General features: G+C 56.5%; 3 protein-coding genes across 3 annotated transcripts in view; 1 reads left to right on the top strand and 2 right to left on the bottom strand.

Moving 5' to 3' along the window:
• The window catches only part of LOC127464165 (uncharacterized), a 348,813-nt gene that overhangs the window by 283,264 nt on the left and 51,535 nt on the right, over positions 1-14,014 (top strand). The gene's annotated exons all lie outside the window — the stretch shown is intronic.
• Positions 1-14,014, bottom strand: part of LOC127464177 (killer cell lectin-like receptor subfamily B member 1C) — a 61,108-nt gene that overhangs the window by 45,770 nt on the left and 1,324 nt on the right. The gene's annotated exons all lie outside the window — the stretch shown is intronic.
• LOC127464173 (class II histocompatibility antigen, B-L beta chain-like) lies at positions 4,439-7,146 on the bottom strand. Its single transcript, XM_051774377.1, has 5 exons — positions 7,049-7,146; positions 6,275-6,544; positions 5,286-5,567; positions 4,663-4,769; positions 4,439-4,564 (listed from the first exon to the last, which is right to left on the bottom strand). Exons 1-5 carry the CDS (start codon positions 7,131-7,133, stop codon positions 4,556-4,558), a joined length of 753 nt encoding a protein of 250 aa, XP_051630337.1. The 5' UTR covers positions 7,134-7,146; the 3' UTR covers positions 4,439-4,555.

The following is a 14,014-nucleotide window of genomic DNA, read 5'->3' on the forward strand; positions in this document are numbered from 1 at the left end:
AGGAGGGGCTCCAAAGCCAGCCCAGGGGGCTGTGAGGAGGAAAGAGCCAGCGTGTGCCGGGAAGGCGGCCGGAGCTTGAGGCGGAGCTGCGAGCTGGTGGTCCCTGAGCAGCCTCCCAGCAGGGAGAAACCCTTCAGGTGCTTGGAATGTGGGAAGAGCTTCAGCAAGAGAACCGACCTCCTGAGGCACCAGCACATCCACAGTGGAGAACGGCCCTACACGTGTGGGGAGTGTGGGAAGAGCTTCAGGCAGAGCGCCAACCTCCGCACCCACCGTCGCATCCACAGTGGGGAACGGCCGTACACGTGTGGGGAGTGTGGGAAGAGCTTCAAACAGAGCTCCCACCTGCTCAGCCACCAGATGATCCACAGTGGGGAAGGCCCTACACGTGTGCGGAGTGTGGGAAGAGCTTCAGGGACAGCTCCAGCTTTTGCAAACACTGTTGCATCCACACCAGGGAATGGCCCTACAATTGCTTGGAATGTGGGAAGAGGTTCAGCACAAGCACCAAGCTGCTCAGCCACCAGCACATCCACACTGGGGAACGGCCCTACACGTGTAGGGAATGTGGGACAGCTCTACCCTCTACACCCACCGTCGCATCCACATCAGGGAGAGGCCTCACAAGTGTGGGGAGTGTGGGAAGAGCTTCAGGGACAGCTCTGCCTTGACCTCCCACCAACGGACCCACCGGTAAGAGAAGCCCCGAGTGCCCCGACTGCGGGAAGAGCTTCGGCCACTGCTCCAACTCCATCAGCCATGGGAGGACCCGCGTTGGATGATCCACAGGGACCCCCGTTGGGCACAGCCCTGGTGTGCTGGTTTAAAGGTAAACCAGCAGGGGAAATGACAGCGGTGACACCTAGAATGGGATGGAACACAAGGAATGGGAATGAAAATGCCTGGAATGGGAATGGGGACATCAGGAATGGGATGGGGACAATAGCAATGGGATGGGAACACCAGGAATGGGAATGGGAACACCTGGAATGGGAATTGGGACATTGGGAGCAGATTGGGGACACTAGGAATGGGAATGGGGGCAGCAGGAATGGGAATGGGGACACGTGGAACGGGGAAGGAACACCTGGAATGGGAATGGGAACACCTGGAATGGAAATGGGGACACCAGGAATGGCAACATCTGGAATTGGAATGGAGACACCTGGAATGGGAACACCTGGAATGGGAATGGAGACACCAGGAATGGGAATGGAAACACCTGGAATGGAAATGGGGACACCGGGAATGGAAATGGGGACAACTGGAATTGGAACACCAGTAATGGGAATGGGAACACCTGGAATGGGAATGGGGACACCAGGAATGGGAATGGGGACAGCAGGAATGGGAATGGAAACACCTGGAATGGGAATGGGGGCAGCAGGAATGGGAATGGGGACATCAGGAATGGGAATGGGGACACCTGGGCTGGGAATGGGAACATTGGGAATGGGAATGGGAACATCGGGAGCAGGTTGGGGACACCAGGAATGGGATCACCTGGGATTGGAATGGGGACACCTGGAATGGGAATGGGAACATTGGGAGTAGACTGGGGACACCAGGAATTGGAATGGGGACACCTGGAATGTGAATGGAGACACCTGGAATGGGAATAGCGAAAACAGAGGTGGGATGGGAACACCTGGAATGGGAATGGGGACAATAGGAATGGGAATGGAGACACCTGGAATATAAATGGGAACACCAAGAACTGGGCATGGGGAAAACAGAAGTGGGATGGGAACACCAGGAATGGGAGGACGGACAATAGGAATGGGAATGGGGACACCTAGAATGGGATGGAACACCTGGAAAGGGAATTGGAACATATGGAATGGGAATGGGAACACTTTGAATGGGAATGGGAACTCCTGAAATGGGAATGGGGACACCTGGAATGGGATGGGAACAACTAGAATGGGATGGGAACACCTGGAACAGGAATGCAAACCCGTGGAATGGGAATGGGAACAGCCGGGCCCGGGCTGTGTCCCTGGGGAAACAGGAGGCCAGGCCCAAAAGAGTTAACTAAGAAATTGGGGCCTGCTAACAAGCTACCAACATCCAAGACCATCTGTGCTCGTTCTGTTCTACTGACTGGAGCAAAGCTTCAGAGAATAGTACAGGAACATGTCCTAGGCCTCGAGGGGATAAATTAGAGAGACAGCAGGATCAGGGAGACATTTGAATAGGAGGAATAGGCCGGGAGCCAGGGCTTTTTCCAAGCTTCAGTGAGCGGGTCAAGACCAATGGAAGAGAAGGAAGGTCAAGCTGAGGAAGATGAGTTGAAGCCCCCAGAGCCTTGGAGGAAGAGTGGAAGTACCCTCAGGATTGAGGGCCAAGAGAAACACCGCCCCAAGCCCCGCCTGAGCTCCACCTCTACTCCGCCTGTTATTAATATGCATCGATAGATGTTGTAATCACTTGAATATGCATTTAATCCCAGCTGAAGATTGGATAAAAATGCTGATTTTGTGTGAAGCCTTCGAGCAAGTTTGTCCAGCGCCACCTGGCTTGCTCCCAACGTTGAATAAACAAATACCTTGCTGCTTAAAGATAAAAAAGTCTCTGAGCAGTTTCTCGGACCGATTTTTCGGATTCACCAAGAAGGCCAAAAATGTCCTCTCCTGAGCCCAAATGACTCAGATGAATTCCTTTGCCCACATGCCGGGGCTGTTGGACTTGCCCCTTGTCTGTAACAAAGGAGTCTTAGTCAGCCCCTGCACCATCTGTGTGGAAATGTTGTCCCCAGGGCTCTCCAGGTCCCCCTGGGTTGCTCTGTGCCCAGCCCTGCTGCCCTCCCAGCAGAGTGTGGGGTGGCAATCCCTGTGTTCTTGGAGCCCTGGGAGCACGAGGCTTCCTCCAAGGCAAGGTTCTGTGCAGCCCAGTCTGCCCTTTGCCCAGAGCTCCTGGCCAGCTCCTGCCTTTCCTTCCTGCCTTCCTGAGGAGCTGTTGCCATCCAGGGCTGCCCTCCCAGCACTCAGCTGTCCCCCCAGGGCTGGGCAGTGTCTGGGGGGAGCCTGTTCCTGCCTGCCCAGCAGAGAGGAGAGAGCTGGGGAGGGGACAGGAGAGGCAGCACAGTCAGGGCAGGGCTGCCTTGAGTCAATCCTCTGCTGCTTTACAATCTCCTCCAAATTCTTTGGATTTCTTGGGGGAACTTTGTTCAACTCAGCCAGGAGCCCAGCCCAGCTCAGCAGCACAGACACAGCCCCAGGCACTGAATGACCCTCGGGAGTTGGGGATGAGTCCCTGAACATCAGACAAAGACAAGTTAAAGAAACCCCTGAAGAATTCCAAGTCAGATCCAAGTCCACAGTTTCTCCTGGTATTAATGAGTCCCACTGAGGGCCAGCACTCAGAAATTGTCCCCTGCTTCCAGTTAGAGCTGAAAACTGGGGGCAGTGATGACAGGTGGGGACAAGCAAAGTCCCGGGGTCTGTGATGCTGAATAAATCTGGCTTTGTTTTGTTCTTGCAAAGGGCCAAGGTCTGACCCCCAGCCCTGGGAAGGGAGATCCTGTGCCTGCCCCATTCCTCAGGGCTCTTGCTGGGGCTCTGGGATGTGGGGATGTGCAATGGCAAGGGCAGGAGCATGGGGCAGCACCTCTGTGTCAGCTGAATGAGACTGAAGTGTTTTGCTGAGGGGGATGAGTTATGAGGAAAACCAAACTCCTCCCTGTAAGGAATTGTAAATCGGAAATTAGGAGATTCCAGTTGAGGAAGTATGGAGAAAGGAAAAATAACAGCTTTCTTAAAGGATATCTGTGTATTGGCAGAACAACAAAAAGGGGAAAAAGTGGAAAAGGGGAAAAAGGGGCTCTTCCCACGAATCTCCCGCTGTCTGTGGCTGGCTGTGGCCGGGAATTCCCCCTTTTGGCCGATGAACACACGCCACTGCCAACACGGGAGCGGAGGAGGGAAAGGGCGACCTCCTCCCCAAAAGGTTCCTCTGGAGGGGGGTCAAACCTGTCCCATGAAGTCCGAGCAGGTCTGGGCTGGGGGCAGAACAGGGCGCAGGAAACGAAGGCAAACGGGAACCAGCAAACAGCCAGATGAGCAGGCCGAGAACAAAAGGACCTCGGAGCCTCTCCAACACAGCCCTTGCCTGAGCTAAGGCCAAAGTGAAGGGCCTTGCCCTTTGCCCAGGAGAAAGCAAAAAACTCCACCCCCCCCAGCCTTCTGAGGGCTCCCAACCTGCAATGTGGGCTGGGCCAGTTCCTTTGTGGGTGTGAGTCACCCAAGGCAAAGCCCCCTCCCCCATTCAACATCTTTCTTTTCCAGTGGGGCAGGGCGAAGAAAAATTCCTGCTTGGTTTTTTAGAAATAGTAAAGCTGTGACAGGGATCCCCTCCCCCCTGCCCTCACTGCCCCCAGTAACAGGGACTGGGGAGAACTGGGAAGCTTTACTGGGAACACTGGGAACAGCCGGCTGGGGTCGGAATAAAAGCAGGGCTGGGGGGGACACACGACCCCCCAAACTCAGCGTGGGGATGGACTGGGGGGTCCCGGCTGGGCCCGAGGCCACGGGGAGGGGCTGCGGCCGCCGGCGGCTCAGGAGCTCTGTGGGGAGAGAAAAGGGGGTGAGAGCGGGGTGGGGGGAGCAGAGAGGCTGTGGGCAAGGGGGGAGACACGACCCCCATTTGGGGACCCCCCTTTACCTTCTCCCGCAGGTAGAAGCCGAGCCCCAGCGCCAGGAAGACCAAGCCCAAGACGAAGCCCCCGACCCCCACCAGGATCTTGCTGCGGACGGTGTCCGGTGGCATCTCTGGGGGGAGCCGGGGGGGTCAGCACCCCCAAAACCTCCCAGAGACAACCCAGGACCCCACAAACACCATCTTAGTCTCTCCCAGCCCACCGAGGACTCCCTGAAATCTCCTGCCAGTCCCTTCCCAGTTCCTCTGGGATCCCAAAAAGCCCCCCCATCCCCTTTAGGACCCTCCCAATCCCTCCCATCACCACCAGGGCCCCCCTGAAACCCTTCCCAGTCCCTTCCCAGCCCCCTTAAGACTTCTCTGAACCCCTCCCAGTCAACCCAAGACCTCACAAGGTTCCTTCCAGCCTTTCCAGACCACTCCTGAAAACTCCCTCCCAGTTGCCCCCAAGACTCCCCAAGGCCCCTCTCAGCCCTCCCAGCACCCACAACCTCCTTGTCAGCCTCTCCATTGCCCCCCAAACCCTTCCCATTCCCCCCCAGACTTCCTCCCAGTCGCCCCCAGTCGCCCCCTTTCCCCCCCAGCCCCCCTGCCAGTGTGCCCCCGGTGCTGGGGGGGCCGGGCCGTACCCCAGTGCCGGCTGAGGGGGTGCTCCAGGCTGACGTGCTCCACCTGGCAGCTGTAGGTGACCCCGCGCCGGGGGGGGATTTCCAGCAGCACCAGCACCTGGTAGGTCCAGTCCCCGTTGGGGACCACGTCGGTGGCCACCACGTGCTCCGGCAGCTCCTGCCCATCCTGGAACCACCTCACCTGCACCGGCGCAGGGTAGAAATCCATCCCGGAGCAGAGCAGGCGGCCGGGGCCGGGCTGGGAGCTCGACGGCACCAGCGAGATGGACACGCTGGGGGGCACTGGGAGGGACGGGGGAGACACTGGGCTGAGCTGGGGGGCACTGGGAGGGAGGGGAGAGGGCTTGGAGGACATTGGTAGGGATTGAGATGGCAGTGGGAGGGACTGGGATGGCAGTGGGAGGGACTGGGAATAGAGTGGGGGAGAAGGGGCTGGGCTGGGGGGGCACTGGGGAGAGCGTTGGGAGGTCTGGGAGTGAAGTGAGAACGACTGGGAATGGACTGAGAGGGTCTGGGAATGGATCGGGAAGGTCTGGGAGTGGAGTGAGAGGGTCTGGGAAGGACTGGGATGTACTGGGAAAGGCTGGGCTGGACTGGGAAGGAAGCGATCCGGACTGGGAGGCTGAGTCGTGGTGAGGGAAGTCTTTGGTTTGGGTCTGCCTGGCAACTGGAGCGTCATCAGAAAGACGCGCTGGGATTGGCTGAGGGGCGGGAGCTCGGTGGCCCCAGCGGGGTGGAGACGCGGGGGGGGCACTGGGAGAGACTGGGATGGACTGGGATGGACTCTGAAAAAGTGGAATGGACTGAGAGAGACTAGGGGGCATTGGAAGGACTGGGAGAGACAGGAAAGAACTGGGAAGGGGTAAAAGGCCAAGGGAAGGGCACAGGGAGGGCTGAGGGGTCTGGGGTGATTTCCAGGGAGGGCATGAGGGGCTCCAGGGTCATTCCTGGGGCAGGGGCTGAGGGGATCCGCTCTGCCCCACGCTCACCTCTCCTCTGCACTCTGAACGGAGCACCAAGTTTGTAGTTGTGCCGGCAGAGCCTGTCCACTTCACCCCGTTCGTACTCCAGAATTTCGGGGTTGTTGTTCCATTGCCTGGCCCAGAATTCTCCATACGGGGTGTCCCCCACAAAGACCCCCACATCGCTGTCGAAGTGGGCGTACTGCTCCCGGTTGTAGATGTACCTCTGCACGTACCTCACCCACTCGGTGCCGCTGATGAAGTGACACTCAGCCTTTCCCATCCACTGGAACACCCCTGTGTGTGCAGGACACGGGTCAGGGGATGCCTCGTCCCCCCCATCATCCCCCAGCCCCCCACAACAGGCTGGGAGCTCAGGGGGCCACCCCGGACCCCCCTTTCTCACCCCCTCTACCCCATGGACGCCCCAGCACCGGCTCTTGGCTGGGGGAGAACCCCCCCATCAGCCCCCCGGGGATGGACAGGGGGATTGGGGACCCCCCCACTGTGGATCCGACCCCCCCAGAACCCCAGAGAACCGCTCCAGGGCTCGATGGACACCCAGGAACCCCCAGGGCACCCCTCTGCCTGCTCTCCCACACCCCTTTGCCCCCCTCTCCCACCCCTTTCCCACCGGCCCCACAATCCCCAGACCCCCCCGCCCTCACTTTGGGGCTCCCACCCCCCTCCCACTCACTCCGGGCCTTCCAACCCCCCTCCCACTCACTTTTGGGGCTCCCACCCCCTCTTTCCTCCCCTCTTTCCCCCCCTTTCCCACCCGACCCCCCCCCCCCCGCTCACCCGACAGCTCCTCGCCCGCAGCCGGGGGGGCTCCCAGCACCACCAGCACCGCCAGCACGGCCCCAGCTCCCCGCACACGCTCCATGCCCAGCGCCGGACAGCTGCTGATAGCCCCAAACCAGCCGGGCGGCGCCGTTTTGGGGGGTTTGGGGCGCGCTGGGCTTGGCTGAGGGCGCAGTCGGGGCCCTTTTTTCGAGGCGTCTTCCCGGCGACTGATGAGTCATCAGCGCGGCGCGCTGGGATTGGGCGCGGGCGGCGTGGGCGCTTTGGGATTGGCTGAGGGCCGTTGGGGGCCCCCGCGGCAGCCCCGGGGCTGGGGGGTTCGGGGGGTCCGTGGGCTGCGGGGGAGGGGGGAGCTCAGGGCCCACCGAAAATGGGCATCCAGGGAGTGCAGAGAATTGGGAAGCTTTACTGGGAACACCGGGAGCAGTCGGCTGGTGTCAGAACAAAAGCAGGTACAGGGGGACACACGACCCCCCCAAAATTAGCACGGGGATGGATTGGGGGGTCCAGGCTGGGACCCTCAGCCATCCAAGGACCCTCCAAATCCCTTCTCAGCCTTTACATTTCCCCCCAAAGCCGCTCCCCTCCCTGAAACGCTCCCACAAAACTCCCTCCCAGTTGCCCCCAGGACTCCCCAAAGCCCCCCTCAGCCCTCCCAGCACCCAACAACCTCCTTCTCAGCCTCTCCATCCCCCCCCAGACCCTTTCCCTTACCCCCCAAACTCCCAACCAGTTCCCCCCAAGGCCCCCAGAGCCCCTCAGCCCCCTCCCAGTGTGCCCCCGGTGCTGGGGGGGCCGGGCCGTACCCCAGTCCTGGCTGAGGGGGTGCTCCAGGCTGACGTGCTCCACCCGGCACCGGGGGGAATTTCCAGCATCCCCAGCACCTGGTGGGTCCAGTCCCCGTTGCTTCAAGAGAGCGTGGAGGAAAAGACTCCAGGCCAGGGTTGTGGATGAGATGAGATAAAGAGAGCAGGTCCTTTAGTGGAGCCTCAGGCCAGGGGAACACACACCACGTGCACCCCCCAGGCAGTGGCTCTGGGATTTTATAACAAGGTCCATCCAACCCCAGATCTCTCCACCCCCCACTTCTGCCCCGTTCTGCCCCCGACACGCCCCTTTGGGAATTGGCTTTGGGGTCTTTGGGACCCCTTCTTCCTCAGCATCATCTTCTTCGCAGCACCCACAGTCCTTGGAGCTCCTCCAAAGTTCTGGGCTTGAAGGTGGTTGTGCCTGTGTGATGTCTTCTGGTCCAGGCTTTTCTGCAATTCTACCTTGAAAAGAAGACTAAACACACTAATGGGATTTAGAGGGATTGATATGGGATGGGGTAACAGGGTTATGGATGTCCCAACATTATGCTACAGGGTAAGGGATAGAATGCAGCTACATTAAAATCTGCAATCACTACACCACTACTTCTAAAATCTACCAAAGTTAAAAAATCCAAAAAGCTCTGAGGCATCACACCTCTTCTTTTACAGTTCTAGCACAACTGTTTATAAGTCAATCATATTATATTATAGAACTCAATTGCTATGTTGGTTACGTACACCTTTTATATATCTTTATATACCTTTTATAAACCTTTTAGTGTATTAATAAAATCCCAGGGATCTTGCTTGGAACTCCCCACATCCATGGACTGAGAGGATCTCCCTGAATAACACTTTCAATGTGCACTGGAATCCTCAGGGTCCTGGAACCCCTGGAGCATCAACAGCTTTGTCCCTCCAAGGGGGTCCCAATTTGTTTCCAATGGTTCAAGGATACAAAATAAACCAAATACCAGTTTCCAAACCAAATCAACTTATACGTCCAGAAATGACAAGTTAATATCCAAAATACCAGAAAGGATTTCTTCAAGACTCTTTCTTTGCAACCTGAAGTACCCATAATACAAAAGAAACCAAATACCTGTTTCCAAAACCAAATAAACCAAATACCAGTTCCAGAACCAAATAAACCAATGAGTCCAGACTCCCAAATTAACATCCAAAATCATGGCTGGGCTTTGTGAACGAAGATTTGGGAAGGGCTCTGCCCACATTTGCTACAAGCACACTGGTGGCTGAAGAGGCCAATACGAGATAGACACGTCCAGTTGCAAAAGGCAGAGCAGAAAGACTCCTTGGATGGGATGGACAGGACACGGTTCTTTCTGCGTTGTCTTTTCTCCTTGATGCTGATCCTGCTGCGTTCTCAAAGGAAGCAGCAGCGTTAGAGATGGGGAGTCTCCAGACCTCCCGACTGGAGGCCAGAGTAGACCAGTGATGGAGATCAATATGGCCAAGGCTGAGATGTTGTTTCAGGCAGTCCTTGTATCTCCTCTTCGGGGCTCCTCTCTTGCGGCAGCCGGTGGCAAGTTCACCACAGAGCACGATCTTAGGGAGGCGGTGGTTGGTCCTTCATCCTGGAGACGTGCCCTGCCCAGCACAGCTGTGTTCTCAGCAACATGGCCTCAATCCTTGTGACTGCTGCCTGTTCTAGAACAGATGGATTGGTCCCATCATCTGAGCAGTGGATGTTTAGGATTGTACGGAGGCAGCGTTGATGGAAGCGTTCCAGGAGTCGCAGGTGGTGGCTGTAGACCCAGGATTCGGATCCATATAAGAGAGTAGACAGCACAATGGCTCTGTAAACACTGATCTTTGTGCTTTTCTTCAGGTGTTTATTATGCCACACTCTTTTATGGAGTTTTTGGAAAGCGTTATATGCCTTTGCTAACCTGTTGTCCATCTCCCCGTCAATCTCACCATCTGAGGAGATGAGGCTCCCTAGGTAATTAAACTGCTGGACTGATTTGAGCTCTGATTGGCCAATGGTGATGTGGGGATGATGGAAGCCTTCCTGAGGTGCAGGTTGATGGAGAACTTCTGTTTTCTTTAAGCTGACTTCCAGCCCAAAGAGCTCAGCAGCCTCAGCAAAGCAGGATGTTAAACGCTGCAGAGCTGCTTCTGTGTGAGCGACGAGGGCGGCGTCATCAGCATAAAGCAGCTCCTGGACAAGATGGTTTAAGGTCTTGGTGTGGGCCTTCAGTCACCTTAGGTTGAAAGGGTTTCCATCAGTACGGTATCGGATGTAGATCCCGTCCTGATCATCGAGGTCTGCCGTGGCCCTTTGGAGCATCCTGCTGGAAAAGATTGTGAATAGGGTTGGTTCAAGAACACAGCCTTGTTTCACACCATTGGTTATTAGAAAGGGCTCAGAAAGTGCATTGCCATATCTGACTTGGCCGTGCTGATCCTCATGGAGTGAGATGATCTCTTTGAGGAACTTGGGGGGACAACCTAAACGTTCCAAAATCTACCACAGACCTTTCCTGCTCACAGTATTGAAAGCCTTGGTGAGGTCAACAAAGGTTCCATAGAGACCTTTGTTCTGTTCCTTGCACTTCTCTTGCAGTTGTCTGAGAACAAATCCCATGTCTGTGGGGCTCCTGTTGGCTCTGAAACCACATTGGCTTTCAGGAAGAATTCCTTCTGCTATAGTGGATTTTAGTCTGTTCAAAAGTATTCTTGCCAGGATCTTGCCAGCAATGGAGAGCAGAGTAATACCCCGGTAGTTTGAGCAGTCTGATTTATCTCCCTTCTTCTCATACAAGGTGATGATGACTGCATCACCAAGGTCTGATGGTATAACCCCCACCTAACTCACCCTGGGGTGTCATTCCTTTTGACTCAGTCATTAACCCAGCTCAGGTTAATGTCTTTCTCCCCCTTAACCCTCTGAGGGTCGGCTTGACTCTCTCCTGGAAAACCTTTCAACAGCTCCAGGTACCAGAGAACCTTTCAACAGGTCCAGGCTACACCAGAAAGCCTTTCAACAGGTCTGATGTGCCCGGGTCACACTGGGAGGAGAAAAATTATCACTATAATTTCACAACGTGGGGATGGTCACCATTTGACTCACCCTCAGTGTCAGTTTTGGACTACACTGATTACTCCACCACATCCAAAGGGTCCTTGTCCCTGACGCCAAAAATGTTACAACCCACCCCAGAAAAGGGGGAGGGTAACCCAGGTTCTTATTAATAAATCCCTTGGGGTGGATTAGAGTGAAACGACACTGAATAATTGGTGTTTGAAAACTTACATGTGTAGGGTTTATATTAGAACAATTTTGTTTCAAAGGTAAACAGGTACGTTGCCATTTTGGGTGTTATCATCTGCATCTCTCATCTACAGCAATATGGCATAAAGAGAACCTTTGGGGAAAATGCATAAGGGAGAGAAAGGAAAGACAGGATAAGGGTAAGGGAGAGGAAGGGAAAGAAAAGTTGAGAGTGGAAAGATGAGAGTGGAAAGATTTATGGAGCAGATCATCCTCAGTGCAATCACACAGCACCTACAGGATGGACAAGGGATCAGACCCAGCCAGCACGGGTTTAGGAAGGGCAGGTCCTGTCTGACCAACCTGATCTCCTTTTATGATCAGGTGACCCACCTGGTGGGTGAGGGGAAGGCTGTGGATGTGTCTATCTGGACTTCAGCAAGGCCGTTGACACCGTCTCCCACAGCATTCTCCTGGAAAAGCTGCAGCCCATGGCTTGGACAGGGGCACTCTGTGCTGGGTCAGGAACTGGCTGGAGGGCCGGGCCCAGAGAGTGGTGGTGAACAGGGCTGCATCCAACTGGGATCCGGTCACTAGTGGTGTCCCCAGGGATCAGTGTCGGGCCCAGTTCTGTTTAATGTCTTTATTGATGATTTAGATGAGGGGATTGAGTCCATCATTAGCAAATTTGCAGATGATGCTAAGCTGGGGGGGAGTGTCAATCAGCTGGAAGGCAGGAGGGCTCTGCAGAGGGACCTGGATAGGTTGGAGAGTTGGGCTGATTCCAACGGGATGAGGTTCAACAAGGCCAAGGGCCGGGTCCTGCACTTTGGCCACAACAACCCCCTGCAGCGCTACAGGCTGGACCAGAGGGGCTGGAGAGCAGCCAGGCAGGAAGGGACCTGGGAGTGCTGATTGACAGGAGGCTGAACATGAGCCACAGTGTGCCCAGGTGGGCAAGAAGGCAAATGGATCCTGGCCTGGCTCAGGAACAGTGTGGCCAGCAGGACCAGGGAAGTGATTCTTCCCCTGGACTCAGCGCTGGTGAGGCCTCACCTGGAGTGCTGTGTCCAGTTCTGGGCCCTCAGTTCAGGAAGGATATTGAGGTCCTGGAGCAGGTCCAGAGGAGGGCAACGAGGATGGGGAAGGGGCTGGAGCACAAGTCCTATGAGGAGAGGCTGAAGGAGCTGGGGCTGTTCAGCCTGGAGAAGAGGAGGCTCAGGGGAGACCTCCTCACCCTCTACAACTACCTGAGAGGAGGTTGTAACCAGGTGGGGGTTGGTCTCTTTTCCCAGGCAACCATCAGCAAGACAAGAGGGCATGGCCTCAAGTTGTGCCAGGGGAGGTTTAGGTTAGATATTAGAAAGAATTTCTTTCCAGAGAGGGTGGTCAGACGTTGGAATGGGCTGCCCAGGGTAGTGGTGGATTCCCAGTCCCTGGAGATTTTTAAAAAGAGACTGGATGTGGCACCAGTGCCATGGCCTAGTAACTGCAGCGGTGTTGGATCAAGGGCTGGACTTGATGATCTCGGAGGTCCCTTCCAACCCAGCTGATTCTATGATTCTATAAAGAACTCGTGGTTCACAGAAGCAGCAAAGCAGGCAAAGGTGGGGTGTTACAGAATCCCAGAATGAAAGAATGTGCGAGTTGGAAGGGACCCCAGAGGGATCATCAAGTCCAACCTTCAGCCCTGCCCAGGCCCATCCCCAAGAGTCACAGCCTGTGCCCCAGAGGATCATCCAAACTCTCCTGGAGCTCTGTCAGCCTTGGTGCTGTGCCCACTGCCCTGGGGAGCCTGTTCAGTGCCAACCAGCCTGGGGGGGAAGAACCTCTTTCTAACATCCAACCTGAGCCTGCCCTGACACAACTCCAGGCCATTCCCTGGGGGCTGTCCCTGGTCCCCCCAGAGCAGAGCTCAGGGCCTGCCCCTCCTCTGCCCCTCCTGAGGAAGTTGGAACTGCCATGAGGTCTCCCCTCAGTCTCCTCTTGTGCAGCTGAACACCCCAAGTGCCCTGAGCTGCTCCTCCTAAGGCTTCCCCTGCAGAGCCTTCCCCATCCTGGTGGCCTCCTTTGGACACTCTCGACTGGCTCAATCTCTTCCTTCCATTGTGTCCCCCCAGAGTGCCCCACTATTGAGGTGAGGCCGCCCCAGGGCAGAGCAGAGCGGGACAATCCCCTCCCTGGCCCGGCCATGCTGGGCCTGATGCCCCCAGGACAGGGTTGTCCCTCCTGGCTGCCAGGGCACTGCTGACTCCTGGCCAAGTGGACACCCCCAGGACCCCCAGGGCCCTTTCCCAGCCTGCTCTCCAGCCTCTCATTCCCACTCTGTCCCCACATCTGGGGTTGCCCATCCCAGGGGCAGAATCCGGCACTGCCCCTTGTTGAACTTCCATGGGGGGTGATTCCCAGCCCTGGGATCTGTCCAGGTCTCTCTGCAGGGCCTCCCTGCCCTCCAGGGACTCAGCAGCTCCTCCCAGGTTGGGGTCATCTGCAAACTTGCTCCCTGTCCCTTCCAGTGCTGTGCCCAAGTCATGGATGGAGATGTTGGAGAGCACAGGGCCCAGATGGAGCCCTGGGGAACCCCCCTAGTGACCCCCATCTGATGTCCCCCAGTCACTGCCACCCTCTGTGCCCGACCCGGGAGCCCATTGCTCGCCCAGCACAGGGTGTGTTTATCCAGCTCTGGGCTGGACACTTTGTCCAGAGGGATCTGGGCACAGACACTATGGGAAGCTTCACTGAAACCCAAGAAGGTCCCATCAACTACCTTCCCTTGATCAGCCAGGGGGTGATGTTGTCATAAAGTAACTCAGGTTTGATCAGCAGGCCTTTCCTCTGGGGAAGCCGTGCTGGCTGTGATACCCCACAGCAGGGTGGGAGCTCAGGGGCCACCCCAGACCCCCCTTTTCCCAC

This window comes from Manacus candei, unplaced genomic scaffold (assembly GCF_025592945.1).
Source record: "Manacus candei isolate 608988 ecotype Guabito, Panama unplaced genomic scaffold, ASM2559294v1 h1tg000197l, whole genome shotgun sequence".
NCBI lineage: Eukaryota > Metazoa > Chordata > Aves > Passeriformes > Pipridae > Manacus > Manacus candei.

Coding starts and splice junctions, on each gene's coding strand:
- LOC127464173 (XM_051774377.1), bottom strand. CDS start 7,133: ATGGAGCGTGTGCGGGGAGCTGGGGCCGTGCTGGCGGTGCTGGTGGTG. Junction 5,568..6,274: donor GTTCAGAGTGCAGAGGAGAG/GTGAGCGTGGGG, acceptor CGTCCCTCCCAG/TGCCCCCCAGCGTGTCCATC. Junction 4,770..5,285: donor CCCCCTCAGCCGGCACTGGG/GTACGGCCCGGC, acceptor GGCTCCCCCCAG/AGATGCCACCGGACACCGTC.